Here is a 21,450-nt window from a genome sequence, read left to right as displayed (position 1 = left end):
GTTAAGCAATTCTCCACCAAAACCCAAGCCCATATAAAAATCCCTTCAACCCCTTTTGTTTCGTTCGCCCCGATAACATAATAACGAACTATTTCTCCCTCTCTCTCCTCTTTCAGAAATCTATTTCTGTTTCTGCAATGGCTTCATCAAGGAAGTGGACCAACAACATCACATCAATCGCTTCTCGTGTCTTTTTCTTACTCATTATTTTCCAAGTCCCTCTTTTCAGGTTCTTCCTCAATCTTTTTTTTTTAACCAAACTTGTCTACTTTTATATCTTAAAATCATCCTATACATATTCTAAGACATGGCTATTTCTCTACGTATATGAATCTAAAAATCCTTACTTTGGAAACTTTTTGTTCTTTAAGTTTCAAGTAATGGCTTGACTTTTACCATATTATTATATCTGTTATAAAATGTTTACATCTTTATGGTTTAAGTTATTAAAGAAGCTTTATATGTAGCTTTGGTGTTCTTCTAAATATCTATGACTTGGGTCTATTTTGTTTCATGTAGTTCAATATCTTTGTGCGTGTTATTGATAATAGTGAAGTGTGACAATATATGATGCTTTGGGCTTTGGAGTAGTATGTTGTTTTTTTTTTCTTGTTTAGTGATATTGAGGTGTTGAAAGATATTAACATGCCATGCATTTTCTCTTTTAGTATGAGTTTAAGGTCACCATGACTAGATTTTAGTTTATTTTGCACTTTTTACCATTAAATTCAACAAATTGGCGTTGAACCACGCATGCCAATGCGGACAGACTGAATCTATGGATGCTAAATTTACTGTTTACTTGATTCGAGGAACTCAGAATTTATTAACATTTATATTTCCCTTCGCGTGAAACGATGTTGCATCAATAATGTTCTAGTGAATACGTAATAAAAGAAAGGAACCATAGCATTAAATTGGTCAGTTCATAATTGGCAAGTTTGTGTTTTTTCGTTCTTGATGCACTCCGACGGGAATGTTCCAAAGGGTTTCTTCTTTCTAGCTAATTCTTCAAAGTTCGGAATCATACATAAAATTTGAGCTAATGTCTCTCCTCCTTCGTCTCGTTCTGTTACTTGTCAAATTAATCTCTTTCCATATTTTTCCAAATTTTGAGGAGGCATGTGTGGGAACCTTTGACCAAGAGTTAAGAATATGAAATTCACCTTCAAGTTTGAAACTCAGTGTTTAGATGAATGATCCTCAAGAATCCTTTCAGACATTGATAGTGTATGCACCAAGTTGTTTGTCTTCAATATACTCATAATCCCTCAAATCTGCGGATATATGTTGTGATTCTCAGTATAAACCCAAAGTGGTAATTGGTTAATGAGTTTTTATTGAATACTGGTTTTAGGTTGGCCCTTCCCTGTTCTCTTGTGCATCAGCATCTTTTCTTTCTAGATCTTTCAATGGTGTTTCTTAGGGCAAAGAAAGATCATCTGGGAATGATAGTTTTGCTTTGACACTAAGCAGCTGTGTTTTCAGCAAGTAGTGTTTAGTTGGTGTAAGGATTTTTTTTTTTTTTTTTTTTTTTCCTGAGATTGTTCCTCATTATTTATATCCTTTCCCCAGTGAGCAAAAGTTTATATTAATAGAATTAAACATCTTGTAAATCTTCCATGCTACAATAAATTGTAAATGAGAGCCGGCTGTTATTCGTGGATGATGTATTTTTGCTTGTAGGACAAGAAGATATTCTCGTGTTCATGCATACTCAATCGAGTATTTTCTACCCCCCAAGTTCTCAGTACTAAAGAAAGATAGTAATACCTAGCAAGAGTAAGCGTATGCTGTGCTGTTTGGGTCACATAACTCTTTGAAAGACATGTTACTGACTAATATTGTGTTTGGCTCTATCTCGCAGGGTCACTTGTAGATCTGGGATGTGTACAACACCAATAGAAGTTACATCTTCTCAGTTGATTGCAAGTGAGATCTTCCCTTCTGGTGTGGTGAAAGCCCTCCTCTACCCTGGAGCTGTGGCAAATGGACTCATCAGAAATAGGACTGTCCCAAAATGGGACAACGTATTAAATATCTACAACCTAACAGAGGTGAAGGAAGCCTCACCAGTAACTGATCTCCAGCGCCTAGAGGTTTGACATTTTTATTTAGTCTCCTTTACTTGCTCCAAGATTTGGTAATCAATTCCAATTATAGAACTGAAGTTACAATAGGGCACTCTTCACTGGTTTTCACTTAGGCGTCTGCTCAGCACATATATGTTTAACCTCAAGTTCATCCAGTATAAGCACTTGATGCTCTTTTACCATTTTTTGCCCAATGCACTTGGATAACTTCAATTACATAAGTTAGTTTCGCGTCGGGGACTCCACTCTTAATTCACGTAACATCCAAATATTTATGTTATGGCATGAAGCTGCCTTAGTACACTAATGAGATATGCATCGTCAGGATTCTCTTTTGATCTTAGTGTTATTTTGTTTGTCTCTCTTCCAGGTTCTTGCTGGTAGCTATTTTTCGGTGGCAGGAGCTCTTGTGGGCCTACTAAAACCTGGTAGGATGAGCATGTTTGGGACACTTCTTGTCATATGGGGCCTTGTCAAGGAAGGGCTTCTTGGGAAACCTGTGAATACAGATCCTGCAAAAGCTGTTTTTGTGTACCCTACCATGTTGATTGCACTGGTATGTGCTTTCTCTTGTATAAAGTATGATGTCAATAAAATTGTTAAAAGTAGTCCGGCTCGACCCTTGGCGAAACCCCTACAAAGCTCTTCGAAATCAAAGCTCAAATGAGTGGGTTTATGACAAATGTAAAAGGATGATTACAAGTTTTTCCGTTTCCTTTAACTTCACTGGACGAAAAGTGTTGTGGAATTATTTGTTCAGAAAATTGGGTATAGATACACAGACCCAAATTTCTTAAGTCCAAAGGAAATAGCAAACTTTTTTTTTGTTTTTCCTCCATAAAAACTGAAATTTGACATCTGTCTCAAATTTCAGACTAACTTTTACAATTTTGACCTCTTTTATTAGTCCCAACTAAAAAAGCCAACTACCAACAAAAAAAAGCTACCACTAAATCAGTTACCAAAAAGCTACGAACTAAATCACTTCTGCCAAGCATCTGTCACAAACTCGCACTTGCTGAGAATTTTCCTCTGCAATGAGAGCAATTCTACCATGGGTACACTTGTCACAGAAAATATCCCCGCAATTTCTGCAGTGATGATTGTGCATAAATATCCTCTGTTATCCTTAATCTAGTGTTTTTTTCTAGTGAATCTATAAAACAATGAAGGATAAGAGACAGCTAGGAAATGACTACTTTTTCTGCAAACGCCGATGCTTTTTCTGAAACTCTGAACACAATGCTTTTCCTGCAGCATCCTACAGTAAACAATAACCCTGAACAATTATCCTACACCCTAAGCATTAACCCCTAAACCCTTAGAAAATCAACCCTAACCCCTAAGCCCCTAAATCAATTAGGCAATGAAAGTTTGAATAACGGATCATGGAATAATTCTGCAGAGATGTTTGGTCCAACACGCCATACCACATCTCAAAGATTAACGATTGTTTTAAATTTCAAGATAGACTGAGACTACGTAGAATTATAGACAGAAAACTATGTGAAATTATTTCACATTTTGTGTTCCGTTTCTTTTGCTGTTATCATGCATGGCCCCATGATAGCAGTCTCATCAAGTGCTAGCAGCGTCTTTCCTGGAGTTGGTTTTCTTCTATTTATGATGAAGTGTATGCCCACCTTCCACATCTAGGTATTTGTCAGGGAGCACAAGACTATGGAGTGACACAAAATACATTGAAGCCATGGCAAAAAATAGAATTATGATGCACAGCTGCACACTAGGAGGTCTGTCATACACTACAACTAGAGGAAAACCTTTTAGACAGTGAAGAAAATGATCTGCTAAACACATTTCAATAGTGTTAACAAGTACGATATATTGATCTGGAAACAGCAGAATTGGCAGTTAAGTTTTCACTTGTTCCACATGAACCAATGGCACAATGTGAGCTTCAGTCAGCTCCAAAAATATGAACAGGAAATATCTCACAACGCAAAAATAGTAGGATACGGTACTCAAAGATGGTATCGAGCTACTTCCTTTCGGTTCGATGTGGTTAGATCGTTATGGAGCCAAAATTTCAGGAGCATTAGTTCAACCGATGTAAGCAAATCGTGGGAGAACTAAAATTCCAGCAGCATTTCATCAACCGAAGGCGACCAATCGGTCAAGCTCCTCAAAGCCGATCCCATTAGGTCGTTCGAGCTAAATGGTGAGGGAACTCAACACAATACTCTTCAATGACTCGAGGCTGTCGAGAGTGAAAATGCTTAACCAGGATCTTACCACTGATTACGAAAATGAAAATCCAAAAAGGTAAATATCTGGAGCGTTTAGACCACGTCAGATCTAAAGCTTCATTCAGACTCAGGTAGTTCTGTAGTTGTATCCATGTGGGTGCTCTACTACTTTCACCAAAGCAAATCTTCAAATTCTTAACGTTAGTTACACTCATTTTCTTTAATTAGTGGGCAAAAACATAGAATTATGATGCACAGCTGCACACTAGGAGGTCTGTCATACACTACAACTTGTATTTACATTTTTTGTCATCTTTTCAGAAACTGAGCCTGGGATCTTCAGACATAACGTATCAGGGAAATAATATTTTGAACAAACTGGAATGAGACAAATCTTTACAAACAAGTGGTCACAAGTTTTGCTTTGTTCAGCTAGTAGAACGCACTTTCATGACAGAGGCTGACAGGCCCATAAAAAACATAACAAACAATGTCAAAACTGCAAGTCTAAAATATGAAAAGAAAATGAAATTTATATAAATAAATAAGAATCATTGGTTCAACACAAATCCATACTAAAAAGAAATAGAAAATGAAAAAAAAAACAGTAAAAGAACTGAAAAAATCAGCAAACTATGGTTGTCTCTAGCAGCCTGCAGTGCAAGTTGAACGATTATGGTACCCATACAAATTGCACCTGCTACACTTACGCAATTTTCTCTCTCTCGCACCCATACTCTCTTTCCTTTTATTCCTCCTGCGTCCTGGAGTACGTTTAGTATCAGGTGGCAGTATAAATGACCCTTCAGGCTTCCCATTTGGTTTGTCAATATCAGGAACAGGATTAATCGACTGTGAGTAAGAATCACGAAAAGCACAAACAGCAAGATACGGGTCACAGAACTTGTGCACGTCTTCACCAATACTGAGTATACATTGTAAAGCATGCTTACAAGGAAAAGATTCAATGGTCCACACGTTGCAACTGCAGAATAAACGCTTTAAATCAACGCAATGGATATTTTCAGAATGAACCTCGAACACATCATCAGCAGACTTTGTTACTTTCCAAGTTCGACCAAGTTGAATTCTCTCGACCAGCCTTTTCTCCATTTTTGGACACATCATTGATTTCCATTTGTTACATTTATCCCGGCGCCTCGTCATCATGTCCATTATCTTAACACGGATTGTATCCAACATTGATGTAATCGGCATGTATCGTTCTTTGCCTATCCAAGAATTAAAGCTCTCGGCAATATTAGAACACATCTCCCCAAACCTAAGTCAAAAGAACCAAAACAAATTGCGAAATCCTGACAAAAACAAATGAAGAAGGTCATATATACAACTAACAAGTTTTCCCAATAAGGATACTATGTCTAACACCATGTCTGACTTATATGTGAATAAGAACTAGTACGTTACAAGCCTACACCAACGAACATTATACCACCAAATATATATACATCTATATATATAAAAAAAACATTTAGAAAGGATAGAGAGTACCTATTCCCCTGAAAATATACATTTGCCCAATGCTTATAAGGCACTCTCTCCAAAAATTTATCGACTTCATCTCCACCAACAAGTCTCAGCTCACCCATAGCTTCATCAAATTCGGTGTTAGTTGCGGCATAAGCACAATCGAGGAGAGCAACCGAACATAAGAGCGTTTGGAACTTTTTTGGACATGGCCCGTCTTTATATTATTCTTTAAATGCCAAAGACAAAAGCTATGGTAGGAATCGGGAAAACGATTGGGATATAGGTCACCAGCCCATGATGCCTATCGATTAATAAATGTAAGCCTTAGAAACAACTTTCTTCAAATTTTCAGGGAACCAAGCCCAATTGTCATCATCCTCGGACACAACTACAACAAATGCCACGGGGAATAAACCTACAAATACAACAAAAGTGTCTATGAAGAATAACATTTTCATGAAAAAAAAACATTATACTAAAGATACATCGAAATCTATGAATCTGAGAATAAAATACATATTATAATTTATTTGACATATCATTTTCTCTAAAAACATGAAACTTAGGTTCGCACAAATGTATAAAAACTTACCTTGATTGGCATTTTTTAGTCATTTTAGATAACATACACCCTTTGTATTTTGCTTTCAAAAAGTACCATCCAAACAAACCATGGGACGACAATAATTAAACCCATTATAGCACGCCTCAAATGAAATAAAAAGCCTCTCAAACTTACGAGTCACTTTGTTCACCTCCAAGTCTGTATAAGTACCGGATTGGTTCTCCTCAAGTTATCCTCATACCCAGTTCAAAAGTGCATAAGACAAAGCATCATCACCATATATCTCCTTCATTGCAAGTTCTTTCCCAGTGTAAGCATAATAGTAACCCAAATTCAACTTATAATCACGTTTGAATTCTTTTACAATATCTATAGGTTTCAACAAAGGGTTGTCTCTCACTTGGTCAATAATAACACTCTTCACAAGCTGACTTGTCATCTTGGGATTCATTGCATCCTTAAACCCAGCACCACAAGTATGGTTAGGAACCATTTCCGTAATTTCAAATAACTGAAGCATTTTGAACCTTGCATATGCATGCACTTTCCAAGGACATCCCATCTCCTTCTTCATGGTACACACAGCAGTAACTCTCATAGAATCATTCCTCTCCAGAAAATAAGAATACCCATTTTCAAGACAGTATTTTAGTAACGTAGTCTTGAATTCAACAGAACCACCACGAAACCTTTGACCAACTCCAGTTATCAATGTTGCCCATACAGAAGACTTCGAAGGCTGCTGAATTGCAGTTGACACATCACACAACTGTGTAACGCTACTACTACCACTACCATGAGACAACATTCTAAGTGGTTGTTCAACCATGCCAACATACATCTCCACAGAACCATATCCTTTAGCATAAACAAAACATGCTAGAGATTGCAGATCAGAATCAGAGTCAATTAACGTTTTTTTTTCTTCACGAAACACATATAAGTTACATGTCGTTGGAGTAAAATCAAGCCATCTGGTACATATAATGCTTTTAACTTCACTAATCCTAGAATCCAACCCAATTCGAACAGAAAATTTTTCATTCTTATACAATGTCACCGCAACCACCGAAAAGTCCATTAACAAAACAACAAGAAAAAGTCTGAGGAGAAAAAGAAATTTTAAATACGAATATGGATGAAGATATATACATAAGCAAAAATAAATCAAACAATAGTAGATTGAATTCTAACAATTTACCTCTTTGTTTACTGCATTTAGATCGTATACGATATCTCAAGAAGAATTCATGTATTAGTTGAAATAAAAAAGAAATATGAAATTCTGTGATACTCCAGCAGTATAATGGGAAAAAACACAGCCAAATTTGAAAATTTGGTTTGAATTTATTTTGGGAGGGATAAAAGAGCATCGTGGTTCGGTTAAGAATTTTTTTTTCTCTCTTATTTGGTGTGCGAAAGAAATAAGCAGTTATCAGAGCAGTTATAAGGAAAGGGTAAAAAAGAGAATAAGATTTCCATAATATACTAAAATCTGATGTGTCACAAAAAATGGAGTAATATCAAAAGAAAATTTGGGAGTTTCTCAAAAAAAAAAGCACACTACAAAAAGGGTCTAGAACCCAATTTCTTGATTATTTGTTAGGACACGTGACAAGTTTTTACTTATTTTTTGCATAGAGTAGATGGAATGGGTGGCGGGAAACGGAAAATGTAATAAATGCCATCTGTTTTTTTGTTCGTTGTATATTAAGTTCAATTCTGAATGTTCTCAATTTTACAAGTTATATACGAAACAAATTGTAATCCACCCAGAAGAGCCAATTAATTTATAACTAGTCCATCTGTTTGCCTTTTTCATATTTTTAGTTTTCCGTATTTTATTATGCCCTAGTTCGGTACACAATAGAGCTTCTGAAGAAGCATAGGAGTCGAGGTTGTCATTTGTGTCTCACCCTTCTACAAGGTGCACTGAGCCACTGATATTATTTTCGGAACTTTGCATTATTTTCAGAAAATAAAAGTCAGTTCTTTTGAGTGATTTTGGGTAAATGTTCAATTGGATTATTGAAATAAATTATAGGCAAGTGAGTAAGTGAGTTGATTGGATGTGAAAAATAAAGCGGCGGACTTTGATCAAGTCTTGTAAACAGGCTCAAAGAAAATCAAGCTGGATTCAGGAAGTGAGAAATAACATTCAATTGCTTCCGTGGACCGTGGGTAAAGGATATGAGTTCATATAGAGTCAATTGGCACATAGATTCCTATTGTGGAAACGAAAGTTGGAGATTTTTTTATCTTTTTATTTTTTTTCGCTAATCACCCGTCACATTAAAATTTAAATTTGAGTGAGATCACAATCTAGATATGCAATACACTTTGGAAGAGGCCTCTTGTCTTGATAGCTCATAGGCCACCTAACAAATTCATGGGCCTTTCCGTTAAATAACCTACTAATCAAATGCATATGAACTATATTGCGAGACATAACCTTGTTAAGAGAGATTTTTGAAGCGAGACATATAAACTATACTGCAAAAGTTGGAGATTGAATGATTGATGTAGTATATAACGATGATCATATTGTTTTATTTGATTTTTTTAGTGGCAAGCCAGTAAATGAGACCAATAACTTATTAATGCTAGCGGGTTTGATCCTCAGAATCATCACCCAAAGGTTGTACCAATTTTGCTAGATGCAATATCATTCTCTTTTTGCGAACTGCTTACCCTTTTTATGCCAAACTAGTTTTTGGGCCCGTTCAACGAACGGGGATTGTTTTCATGGAATATTTGGTGCGAAAAAGTTGTAACTATAGAAAATTGTAGTGAGTTAAATTTGGTGGCTAAGGCCAAAAAGTATGATCAATGATTTTTTTACTAATGGTAGCGTATTTTTTTTTTCTAATCTCATCTATACTTTAAGAAAAAGTTTCACCTATCTGCTAATAATGTTAATAATTAGTATAATTAGAAAGTGCTCTCTTTCCACTTTTTGATAGATGTATTTATATTAATTTTTTATTTTATTTTAAATGTGGGTCATATACAAATGTGAACTTAAGTTATAAATCCATTTAGTAATCTTTAATACGAACTAAATTGAAGCATACAGTCCAATTTTATTGCTTAGGCCCATAATGCATTTTTTTGGGTTATAATGCATCTTAGACACAACCCATAATAAAGTCTGTTATTGTTGAGTAAACTTTTATAATGAAAATGTGTCATCGGTCAGAGTATTATTTATTACGATCTTTTTGTTGATGATGAAAAACTTAGGTGGAGCCAATAAGATATTGGGCATGAAAATTGACAGAGATAGGAAAAAGCGACAGATAATTGTATCTCAGAAGAAATACTTTCAGAAAGTAATTTCTCGTTTTGGTATGGAGAATGCAAAGTTGGTTTCTACTCTTTTGGCTAGGTATTTTAGGCTTTCAGCTAAGTTCTCTCCTAGTTCGGTGGAGGAACAAAAGCTTATGGCTCATGTTTTTTATGCTAGTGCAGTGAGCAGTTTGATGTATGCTATGGTCTGCACACACCCAAACATTTCACAGGCAGTCAATGTTGTAAGCAGGTATATGACAAATCCTAGGAAGCAACATTGAGAGGCAGTGAAATGGGTATTGAGGTACTTGAAGGGTACCTTGGATGTGGGATTAGTTTATGGTGGAGGTACTTGTTATATCAGTGGTTATGTGGATTCAGATTATGCTGGTGATCTAGATAGACGATGATTGACTACTGGTTATGTGTTTATGATGCATGGTGCACCAGTTAGTTGGAGGTTTGTGCTATAGGCTACAGTTGCTCTATCTACTACAGAGACAGAGTATATGGCAATTGCAAAGGCAGTGAAAGAGGCACTATGTCTTCGAGGTCTTCTGGATGATATAGGTATTGAGCAAAACAGTGTTGCTTTGTATTGTGATAGTCAGAGTGCTATTCATTTGGCGAAGAATCAGGTTCATTATGCTCGGACCAAGCATATTGATGTCCGTTATCACTTTGTACGGGATGTCGTTGAGGATGGTAATATAACACTTGAGAAAGTGGACACTCATGACAATCCTGCTGACATGCTGACGAAGGTTGTCACCGGAGTTAAGTTCTAACACTGTTTGGCCTTGCTCCAAATCCTACATGTTTGATTAGAGCCCTTTGTGGGCATGGCCCTTTCGGGTAGTTGATGGCGAGTTTCGGGACTAATGCTTTTGTTGAATGTGTTCGGCTTAGTTTTATGTGTTAAAACATCACCGAGGTGGAGAATGTAGAGAAAAATAAGTTTTTTCTCTCTTTGGCGTAACAGGTTGTTAAAGTATGTCGGCCTAAAGCCCAGCTCTCTCTTTGGCTTAACATGTTGTTAGGTGCGCACGCGCTCAAAGTATGTCTGGCCTAAGGCGCGCCCGCGCTCCACTGTATTTCAGTAGAAATTCGATCATTTTGAAAACAGTACAAAACAAAAGTTTTTTCTAAGAAAAACTTAACCTAACCAAAACCAAGAAAGAGATAGATTGTAAGAGAGAAATTCTTAGTGAGTTATGTTCATTCTTTGTGAGTGAATTGAGAGCTCTTGTAATCTGTTTCTCTGGACATCTAGTAAAGCTTGGAACTTACCGGCAGATATAGGCACATTGCCGAACCACGTTATATCCTTGTCTTGTGGTTGGTTCTCTTTTGCATTATTATCTTTATTTTATATGCTTGTTAATTGTTAATGAGAAGCGTTAGGATAGTATTTGGAGGGTGTTGAAGTCTTGTCTAGAGATAAGGATCAATTCTTGTATAGGGTTGATCTATTGAGAGTGGATAACATTGTTTCCACAATAATTTATCCATAACAATAAAGCTTTGGACTTATTGGGAGAGCTAAGGAAACCAAATTGACTTCCACTGAATGCAGATCTTTCTGGGCATATATGATAGAAAATTGGTGCTTAGATATTGAAATAATCCTTAAAGAATATATAACTAAGCTTCCCACCATCAATATTTGTGGGGGGGTTGATGTTCAGTTGGTAGTCAAGGAAGAAGTATGCTACTGATAAGCCATTATTTGTCTGGTGCTCCCAGGGCAGCTGAATGACAATGAATACGAAGAAGAAAGGTTAAGGTTCCTAGTTTTCGTTTATGTGTTCAACAATTATGAGTTGGTATGAAGAGCACAAAGATACAAAAACGTTTCATTGGATAAAATATATATCCTCGTAGGTTTCGGTCTACAAGTGTATAAAAAGGGGTGCTGGATCCCCCTAACTATTTCATCTTTTGTAGCTGCCATTAAATAATCATTCTACGGTTCTTCCGAGAGAGAGAGAGTCGTCTTAAGAAAGAAAAACTAGGAAGAGAAGTAGGAAGAAGATGATAATACTTGTGAAAGAAAATGATTTCATTAGTGATCAATTGTTAGTTCTTCTTACATTTATATACTACTCTTAGTTAGTTACAAAAGCTTAACAAGAATTAGTTACTAAATCATCTGAGCTGGCATGATTAGTTAGGTGTTGTCCTTGACTGTTGTCTGGCTTGACTGCATTGTGACTTTCATCATATATTTCTTTAATACCCCCCTTCAAGCTGAAGGGAGATTGTTGAACTGATAGCTTGGATAGGAACATCTGAAATCGTTGAGTAGACAAACCTTTTGTGAAGATATCTGCCAGTTGATCCTTAGTGCATAAATACTGGACATCTAGAAATTTTGAAGTGACTAACTCTCTAACATAATGGTAATCAATTTCTACGTGTTTGGTCCTTGCATGAAAAACAGGATTATGCGCCAAGGATATTGCACTGATGTTGTCACAGTGTAAAAGAGGACTTTTGGGCAAAGAAATATGAAGATCTTTAAATAACTTGTAGAGCCAATAAATTTCTGCAGCAGTATGGGTAAGAGCTCTCTATTCTACTTCTGTAGATGATCTTGCCACAGTGTGTTGCTTCTTTGCTAACCAAGAGATCGGATTTGATCCTAAGAACATAACAAATCTAGTGATGCTTTTTCTGTCCACTGGACAACCAGCCCAGTCAGCATCTGTGAAAGCATTTAAATGTAAAGAACCTTTTGTAAACAATAATCCATGAGTGATGGTACCTTTCCGATACCTTAATATTCTTTTGACTGCACTTAAATGAGGTGACCTTGGATTGTGCATAAACTGACACACAAGATTTACAACAAATGATATGTCTGGCCTAGTCCAAGTGAGGTATTGTAAGCCACCAACAAAAGACCTATACTCTGTAGGATCCAAGAGATATTCACCAGTATGAGCATCAAGTTTATAGCTGCTAGAAGATGGGAGTAGAACATGGCTTGGCATGAATCATGTTGGCTTTGCTAAAAAGATAATAGACATACTTGGCTTGAGAAAGAAATAATCCATTTGATTGTCTTTTAACTTCAAGACCAAGAAAATAATGTATTGAACCAAGATCCTTCATAGCAAATAAAGAGCTGAGTTGAGAGATGATCATTTTGTAAGTTGTAGGACAACTTCCTGTAATGAGAATATCATCTACATATACTAGGACATATGTCAAAGATTTTGAATCCTTAAGTATGAAGAGAGAATGATCAGCATCTAATGTAGTAAATCCAAAACTGAGTAGAGCTTGATAGAGTTCCTCATACCAAGCTTTAGGAGCTTGTTTCAATCCATATAGTGATTTCAGAAGTTTACACTATTGTTAAAACCTCTGCCTCTGTTATTGCCTCTATAATTATTTCTTCCATTTCCTCGAGTACGGTTGGAGTTGTTATATCCAAAATTTCCAGAATTGTTATAATAGCCATTGTTATAGCTAACACCAGAATTGGATGATTGTCCAACATAAAAGGCTTGTCCAGAATTGGAGTTAACAATTGAATCCTCTAAATGTAATTCTTCACTTAACAACAAGTTGTGTAACTCATCAATTTGAACAGGATCATTTCTGGATCGAACTCTAACATAAGTTTTGAAAGTAGCATATTCATTTCCTAAACCTTTCAGTACATGAAAAACAAGATCCCCTTCATCAATAGGAGCACCTGAAGTAGCTAAAGAATCTGATATTTGTTTTATCTTATAAAGATATTCAGTCATTATGGAACCACCCTTCTTGATATTTTGTAACTTTCCCTTGAGTTGAATCACATGAGACCTAGATATCGAATCAAGTCGTGATTCTAATGCATCCCATAGAGCTTTGGATGTGGTTAAACCAACAACATAAGGAAGAAGATCTTGAGACAAAGTAGCACTAATTCAGATTAATAACATTTGATCTCTTTTGATCTACGCAACATAATGAGGATTCACTTGTGTAGTAGTGTTACCACAGTTATCAACAAGAAATTTAGGTGGACATAAATAAGTACCTTCAATAAGTCCTATAAGATCATAAGTCGTAAGAACGGATCTGAAAAGCGTCCATCCATAGATGAAAATTTTCTCTAGAAAGCTTCACCGTGACCATATTACAAGTATTCTGAAATGAGTATGAGGTATTTGATGGTGGAACCGCCATTGGTAACATATTTGGTGAAAAAGATCCTTGATAAACCTGATTTTGAGGTAAAAAAGGTGAATTCATTTGATTTGATGATGAATAGAATAGATTTGGTTGTAAAAAACATTGAAAATTGGAATCTGATGTTGGTTTTGAGTTTGCGCTTGAATATTTGGTATTTGAGTATAGAATTGACCTAAATTAGTATTGAAATCTGTAGAATGAATTGAATTTGGTAAAGATTGGGTATTCAAGATTGAATTTGGAGATTGAACCTCATTAATTGAAGTAAAATTCTTTGGAATTTGAAGCGTGACAAGATTCTCACTTGGGTTTTCAAGATGAACATCATCATTACCTTGATTGATCGCCATTGTTGAAGGTTGAGTTGTTTGATTTGTTCTTGTTATGATCGATTGATGATATGATTTTCTTCCTTGAAATTAGCAAGTGAAGATTTGAGAAAATTTTGAGAAATGAGGAACTTCCTCAATTTAGGGTTTGATGGACCGAGCACCAGTTGGTGATCCGCTCTGATACCATGATAATACTTGTGAAAGAAAATGATTTCATTCGTGATCAATTGTTAGTTCTTCTTACATTTATATACTACTCTTAGTTAGTTACAAAAGCTTAACAAGAATTAGTTACTAAATCATCTGAGCTGGCATGATTAGTTAGGTGTTGTCCTTGACTGTTGTTTGGCTTAACTGCATTGACTGACTTTCATCATATATTTCCTTAATAGAAGCAACAACAAGTGCTCAAGTAGTAACGTTCGGGGAGACGCTAATTGATTTCGTCCCAAACGAGGCTGACGTGTCTCTTGCTGAATCTCCTGGTTTCATCAAAGCTGTTGGCGGTGCTCCTACTAACGTTGCTTGTGTCGTCACTAAACTTGGTGGCTCTTCTGCTTGTGTTGGCAAGCCTTCTTGTTTGTTTGAGATTCTGAGTTATGGCTGAACGTGTACTGACTCGCGCATATATAGCCTTCTTGAGAGCTTGGATGAAGCTCTTCTCTCATCCCACAATGAATGTTGATGCATTGGTTGCTGAAGAGTTGACTGTTTCTAAATATCTAAAGTTCAAAGAACTTGTGGACGGATGGATCAGGACGTCTGGATTGCTGCATGATGATGTCATGAATTACAAAAACTTCACACATGAAATCCACCTAAGTTGTTATGTGGCTCGAGTTGATGATTTCGAAAATAGGATCATTCGAGATTTGGAGATTATCGAGAAAAAAAATAGTTCGAAATTCGGAATGGTAGGACAGTTCTGACGAAAATGGCTATAATATTTTGTTCGATGATCAGATTCACAATCCATTTTTTGCGTTAGAAAACTAATTCAGATATGTTTCCAACGGTGTATGGCTTGAAGCCTAATTCGTCTAGAGCTGATTCAGTTTTTCAGTTCTTTATGGGCCAATTTCTCGTCAAATAGAGAAATGTGGTAATCCGATTTTTCAATCGGATAGGTATCGTATTCCTTACCAAATCTATACAATTATTTGTTTTATATTGTGAGATGGATTAAAAAATATAATTAAATGCTAGGGTTTTTAATTTAAGGAAATTTAAAACCTAAGTCTATATATTCTGGTTATTTATCTAATCAATATGTTGTGGCACTGGGTGTTGGTTAATATGCATTGAAAGTTTTTTCATTGACTAGATATAATTGTTTGAGATTAATTTCTCTTTTGTACATATATGATTACCAAGGTTGGTGTCTTTGTTGGTAAGGGATATGCATGTAAGGAAATTTTGAAGTTTGTTGATCCCACATCAGGTAGTTAGTAATGGAGCTACACTTCTATTGATATAGATGAGATCCAACTGAGGATTGGGGCAAGTGATGGCTAAGGTTGGAGACAGTATCAGTCTTGGGTGAGACATCTGTGAGGGTACCATAGATGGTCCCTAGGCTCAGTCCTGGTCATGCCTGACTGGTGAGACAAAGCCGATGGTTCGGTTACACCAGTTTCGGTCCAACGTGGAGATTGTTAGGTGTATGGACTGAATTGGATGTTGTTGATCTTAATAATCTTATATATCTACTTACATGATTTCTTGTTCTATTAATGTTGGCTTGGTAGATTATGCCATATTAATAGGAAATATGTTAAGAACATGAACATACTTGATTTAATTCTTAATTTGAATGATGATGATTTTGTACACGGTGAATCTTACACTAAGGCCAAAATCACAAAGGAGCGTCACAAGTCACAAGTCAGTTGAAAGAAGTACAAATCTGCTAGACTTGGTATACAATAATATTTGTGAGCTTGAATGTGTTCTAACTAAAGGTGGTAAAAAATATTTTATTATGTTCATTGATGATTGCTCAAAATTTACATATGTTTATTTGTTGAAGATAACAAGTGGTGTTTTTTATGTTTTTAAAGCTTATGTACTTGAGGTTCAAAATTAGCATAATAGGAACATTAAAGTAATTCAAAGTGATTGAGGTACTGAATATGATTATGCTGATTTTAATCTTTTTTGCAATCACATGGTATTATTCACGAGATGACAACTCCTAATTCACATGAAATGAATGGAGTAGATGAACATAAGAACAGAACACTTAAAGGGATTAATTGTTGCTATGTTGCTTAGTTCTTGAGCACCCTCAAATTTGTGGATAAAGTTATTTTGATTGTTAGCTATATATGTGTTGGATAGAATTGCTAATTCTAATACAAATGTTACACTTTATGAGCAATTGAAAAACAGGAAGCATGATTTGAGTTACTACAGAACATGGAGATGTTTAGCTTTTATAAGGAAGCATGATCCTAATATCTCAAAGCTTGAGAGTAAGACTTTTGAGTGTGTCTCTTTAGGTAATGTCATAGAGAGCAATGCCTACGTTTTTCTAGATATGAAGAGTAAATATTTTTGTTGATCATCTTATATATGCTGAGTTTCTTGAAGATAGATTTCCATATTTATCTAGAAATAGTGGGAGTGCTAGTGGGGGGTAGTATTCTCCAAGGCCCCTAATATTGATGTTTCTGACATTGACATATCTAGATTGCATGATAGAATTATGGACACAGAAGATGAACCTAGAAGATATAAAAGAGCTTAGGATCACTAAGGTTTTGGGACCCGACTTTGTCATTGTACTTTGGAAGGAGATCCCTCATCCACTGAAGAAGCTCTCATATCTTTTGATTTCGAGTTTTGGAGAGAAGTCATTCAAGTGAGATTGATTCTCTCATGGAAGACAAAACTTGGAAACTTGTTGATTTGCCTATTGGTTGTAAAACTATAGGAATCAAATGGGTTTTAAGAAAGGAGTTAAAACCGATGGTTCATTGGAAAAGTTTAAAGCAGGGCTTGTTATCAAGGGCTTTAGGCAAAGAGAGAACTTTGTTTCTTTGACACATATTCACCTGTTACACGGATAACATCCATTAGAGTATTATTTATGTTGTTGTTGTTCATAATCTTGTTATTCATCAGCTGGATGTTATGACGACCTTTCTAAACGGGGATTTAGAAGAGGAGATTTACATGGATCATCCAACAGGTTACATGACTAGGTAATGGTAAAAAGGTATGCAAATTACTTAAGTCACTTTATGGGTTGGAACAAGCACCTAAACAAGTGGCATGAGAAGTTTGATAACTTTATAATTACCAATGGATTCAAGATAAATAAAAGTGACAATTGCATTTATTATAAGTACTCTGATAGGATATGTGTTATCATATGCTTATATGTTGATGATTTACTAATCTTTGGTTTCAATTTACATGTTGTGAAAGAAACCAAGAACCTGTTGTCTTCTAACTTTGATATGAAGGACTTAGGTGAGGCTGATGTAATGTTGGGAATCAAAATTACAAGATCGTCTGATGGCATATGGTTAGATCAGTCACACTACATTGAAAAAATATTGAAAAAGTATAACTACTTTGATTGCGTGACTGTGAGTACTCTTTTTGATCTCTGTGTTAAATTATTTGCGAATAATGGTGAACCTATGAATCAGAAGGAATATATAAGTATCATTGGTAGTTTGAGATATGCTACAAATTGTATAAGACCTGACATTGCCTATGTAGTAGGTGTTATTTGTAGGTACACTAGTAAGCAATAGATTCGGATTGGAACATCCTTTCAAAAACTCTAAGGTCACCAGTGGTTATGTGTTTAGCATTGGTGGAGGTGTTGTATCTTGAAAGTCCAAAAACATACCATAATAGCATAGTACGCTATGGAGTCTGAGATTATTGCTTTGGCTAGTATGAGTGAAAAAGCTAGTTGAGTACTAGGCTTTCTTACTCATATACTAGTCTAAGATAGACGGTATTAGTTACAATGATACTTTGTTGATAACATTATTGCTATAACTGGGAGAGTCCATATTATTTTGATTTTGTGAGATCTGAAGATAACCTTGTAGATTCACAAACCAAAGCTCTGGCCAGAGATACAATGTGGACTGCTCTACTAGCATGGGAGTGAAGTCAATTGAAAGATGAACATTTATGATGGTAACCCAACCTAGGGATTGGAGATCCTAAAAACTAGGTTCAAAGGGAAGAACAAGTCATAGAATGTTGGTGATGAGTCATGCATTGTTGTTTATTAATCATTCCATGTTTGATTAATAAAATGCATGATATCCTGAAGCAATTACATAGGTTGAGTTTTTTGGGAAAACTCTTAATGAAGTTCTATGGTCCTTATGGGCAGAGTGCATAGCTACAGGAGCACTTTTGATAGACTCACCTAGTGAATGTGAAAGTACAAGCCGCTTTCGATCTATGAGAATAAGGGCTGATTCTCTAGATCATTCACGAATCCAGGAAGAGAGCACAGGGACTATAATGTGCAGAACATGAAAGGAGGACACTGGATATGTTGTGCGTGATTATAACTTATTGTATACTCAAGACCTAAGTTTAAGACTTTGTCACTTATGACTCTTATACTTTGAGTAATTTTCACTACGTAAAGTTTTAAGTCTTGGACACCTTCATCTATACATAACATAACATGTTGATACTGATATTGATTGCCCTTAAATATATTTGATATTTTGTTTTTATAAAAAATAAGTGGGGGATTGTTGTGTTATTTTGAATAAAACAAGAGGTGAACTTAGGCTTAGGCTTGGTCTTGGGCTATTTGATCCCTTATCTTCTTTTTGGTAAAACCTGTTTCCTGATAGGGTTGGAAACATAATTGGATATGGATTGGGAAACAGAAACGTAGTGGACTTGTAGAATCCAATCCCTATAGGGAAACTGATGAAGCAGTTCCCTATAAAAGCGGATCTATTAGTGCTCCACGTTTTAAGTCTCTAAAAAAACTCCTATACCAGCAGCCTATAGTATCTGCAAAAATACTTTCTAAACTATGTTTTAGGCAATCATAAGATCAGTTTCATGGTTCTTCCTTTTCTTCTTTGGTTTATCTGCAGTAAACAAAGGAGAGTATAATTGGCTATTATATCCTGGAGGTTGACACGCTTTGTCTGCATAAAGAGGAATAGACGCGAAACAACCTTAAGAAAGAATTTGATTTGTGCCTCAGCTAGTCTTCTTTTTATTCACAGTTTGTTCTTGTTGCAGCAATTGTTACCATTTGGTGCAACAAGAACAAAAGTGGTTGCTGGTATCAATCAACAATACATGATGAGCCTCCACCATTTGTGGAGTACCTCCAACACTATGAATAAAAAGAAGGCTGGCTGAGGCATGAATCAAACACTTTCTTTAAGGTTGTTTCGCGTCTGTTCCTCTGGTAACAATTGCTGCAACAAGAACAAACTGTGAATAAAAAGAAGGCTGGTTAAGGCACGAATCAAACACTTTCTTTAAAGTTGTTTCACATTTGTTCCTCTTTATGCAAACAAAGCGCGTCAACCTCTAGGATACAATAGCCAATTATACTCTCCTTTGTTTACTGCAGATAAACCAAAGAAGAAAATGAAGAACCACGATACTTATCTTAGTATGGCTTGGTAATGATTGCATCTAGAAGATGGATGATGTCATTAGATGGAACGTTCTGCCTGAGGATGTGCGAGCTGAGCCGCTTTGGAGTGATGTAGTAGATTGGATGCGCGAGCTGATGATGTGAGTCACTCTGGAGCCAACTCGGAAAACGAGGGCATGAGGTCGGTGTGGTATTTCCGTTATGCTGGACACGTGTTTGATATTTCTGAATGAGAATATCACTCCCTCACTCGCCGTCAACTGCCCCGGAAGGGCCATACCCACAAAGGGCTATCTTCATAGAGAGTCATGCTCACAAAGAGAAATCACACCCGCGAAGGGCCATGCTTACTAAAGGCATCAATCAATTAACAATACATGATGAGCCTCCACCATTTGTGGAGTACCTCCAACCAATGTTAGAACTTAGCTCCATAGTGAACTTTCTACAACCCAAAGCCATCTTGCACTTAGGCAATGAAGCAAATTTCCAAGTACAAAACTTGTCACGAGCCTCCACCATTTCATGCATATTCACTGACCAATCTTTGCAATGACCATCTCTAACAACTTCTTCGAAGTCATTTGGTTCATCACCCTCGATATTCAGTGCGTAGGCAACCAAGTCCGGTCGACCATAATGCTTCACTGGCTTATCATGCCCATACTTCGTAACTTGTTTCACACTTCTCTTTGGTTTTGAACTAGCTAAAGCTTGCTGCTCGGTTGTTGTAGCTCTACTTCATATTGAATAGTTCTTTCATTAAGAACCTCACTCCCTATAGCATCCTCTGACGCTTCCATCTCAATCACTTGAGATTTTATAGAATCACCACTATTTCCAGCCTTCTCCGGCCTGCTAAAATGTAGCACCGAAGTCTCATCAAAGGTAACCTCACTGGTGACCAAGAACTTGTGGTTCTCAAGACACCATAATTTGTATCCCTTTCCTCCCTTTGCATAGCCCAAGAATATAGCTTTCTTAGCTTTAGAATCAATCTTACTATCCTTCATATGGTAGTAAGCACTAGATCCAAACACGCGTAAAGTATCATAATCAGCTGGTTTCCCTGTCCACACCTCATAAGGTGTCTTGCAGTCTATTATCGCCAGAACTGGTGATCTATTATGCAAGTAACATGCCATGGCCATTACATCTGCCCAGAACTCTTTGCCAAGATTGGCATTGGAAAGCAAACACCTAGCTTTCTCAAGCAACGTGCGATTCATTATTTTTGCTAACCAATTCTGCTGCGGCGTGCCCTTCACTGTCCAGTGTCTAGCAATATCCTGTTGTGCACAAAACTCCTTGAAAGGACCATAGGTATACTCAATACCATTATCAGATCTCAAAGTCTTCACATTTCTTTCTGTGTGTTTCTCAACCATTGTTTTCCACCTTTTAAATGTCTTAAAAACTTCATCCTTGAACTTCAAGATATATACCCACACATAGCGTGTATAATCATTGATGAAAGAGACATAATACCGGTTACCTCTCTTAGAAGCCACTCTAGAGGGTCCCCAAACATCCGTATGCACATAATCCAGGATGTCTCTCGTCTTGTGCTTGCTTGTATCGAACTTGACTCTATACTGCTTGCCATAGACACAATGCTCGCAGAATTCCATATTTGGTTTCTCCAAGTATTTCAGTATCCCTCACT

General features: G+C 36.4%; 3 protein-coding genes across 3 annotated transcripts; 1 reads left to right on the top strand and 2 right to left on the bottom strand.

The window, feature by feature from the left end:
• Positions 1–37: 37 nt before the first annotated feature.
• LOC147507663 (uncharacterized) lies at positions 38–2,844 on the top strand. The gene is made up of 3 exons (XM_086600372.1): positions 38–229; positions 1,868–2,099; positions 2,464–2,844. The coding sequence occupies exons 1-3, from the start codon at positions 138–140 to the stop codon at positions 2,758–2,760; spliced, it is 621 nt and encodes a 206-aa protein (XP_086456498.1). The 5' UTR covers positions 38–137; the 3' UTR covers positions 2,761–2,844.
• Positions 2,845–4,510: 1,666 nt separating this feature from the next.
• On the bottom strand, positions 4,511–5,946 carry LOC147507662 (uncharacterized). Its single transcript, XM_086599067.1, has 2 exons — positions 5,813–5,946; positions 4,511–5,582 (listed from the first exon to the last, which is right to left on the bottom strand). Exons 1-2 carry the CDS (start codon positions 5,908–5,910, stop codon positions 4,946–4,948), a joined length of 735 nt encoding a protein of 244 aa, XP_086455193.1. The 5' UTR covers positions 5,911–5,946; the 3' UTR covers positions 4,511–4,945.
• Positions 5,947–20,147: 14,201 nt separating this feature from the next.
• On the bottom strand, positions 20,148–21,172 carry LOC147507661 (uncharacterized). The gene is made up of 3 exons (XM_086596373.1): positions 20,864–21,172; positions 20,555–20,737; positions 20,148–20,501 (listed from the first exon to the last, which is right to left on the bottom strand). Exons 1-3 carry the CDS (start codon positions 21,170–21,172, stop codon positions 20,148–20,150), a joined length of 846 nt encoding a protein of 281 aa, XP_086452499.1.
• Between the last annotated feature and the right edge of the window lie 278 nt (positions 21,173–21,450).

Source organism: Coptis chinensis, chromosome 3 (assembly GCF_015680905.1).
Source record: "Coptis chinensis isolate HL-2020 chromosome 3, ASM1568090v1, whole genome shotgun sequence".
NCBI classification, from domain to species: Eukaryota; Viridiplantae; Streptophyta; class Magnoliopsida; order Ranunculales; family Ranunculaceae; genus Coptis; species Coptis chinensis.
Note: the sequence above shows the minus strand (reverse complement) of the source record. Positions and strands in the feature narration are given on the sequence as shown.

Bases quoted from the DNA above. Each gene is read 5' to 3' on its own strand.
- LOC147507663 (XM_086600372.1), top strand. From the start codon at position 138: ATGGCTTCATCAAGGAAGTGGACCAACAACATCACATCAATCGCTTCT. The intron at 230-1,867 runs GTTCTTCCTCAA...TCTATCTCGCAG, and splicing joins TTCCAAGTCCCTCTTTTCAG to GGTCACTTGTAGATCTGGGA. The intron at 2,100-2,463 runs GTTTGACATTTT...TCTCTCTTCCAG, and splicing joins CTGATCTCCAGCGCCTAGAG to GTTCTTGCTGGTAGCTATTT.
- LOC147507662 (XM_086599067.1), bottom strand. From the start codon at position 5,910: ATGGGTGAGCTGAGACTTGTTGGTGGAGATGAAGTCGATAAATTTTTG. The intron at 5,583-5,812 runs GTACTCTCTATC...CTTTTGACTTAG, and splicing joins GTATATTTTCAGGGGAATAG to GTTTGGGGAGATGTGTTCTA.
- LOC147507661 (XM_086596373.1), bottom strand. From the start codon at position 21,172: ATGGTTGAGAAACACACAGAAAGAAATGTGAAGACTTTGAGATCTGAT. The intron at 20,738-20,863 runs GTGTGGACAGGG...GGCTATGCAAAG, and splicing joins ACTGCAAGACACCTTATGAG to GGAGGAAAGGGATACAAATT. The intron at 20,502-20,554 runs GTTCTTAATGAA...ACAACCGAGCAG, and splicing joins AGGATGCTATAGGGAGTGAG to CAAGCTTTAGCTAGTTCAAA.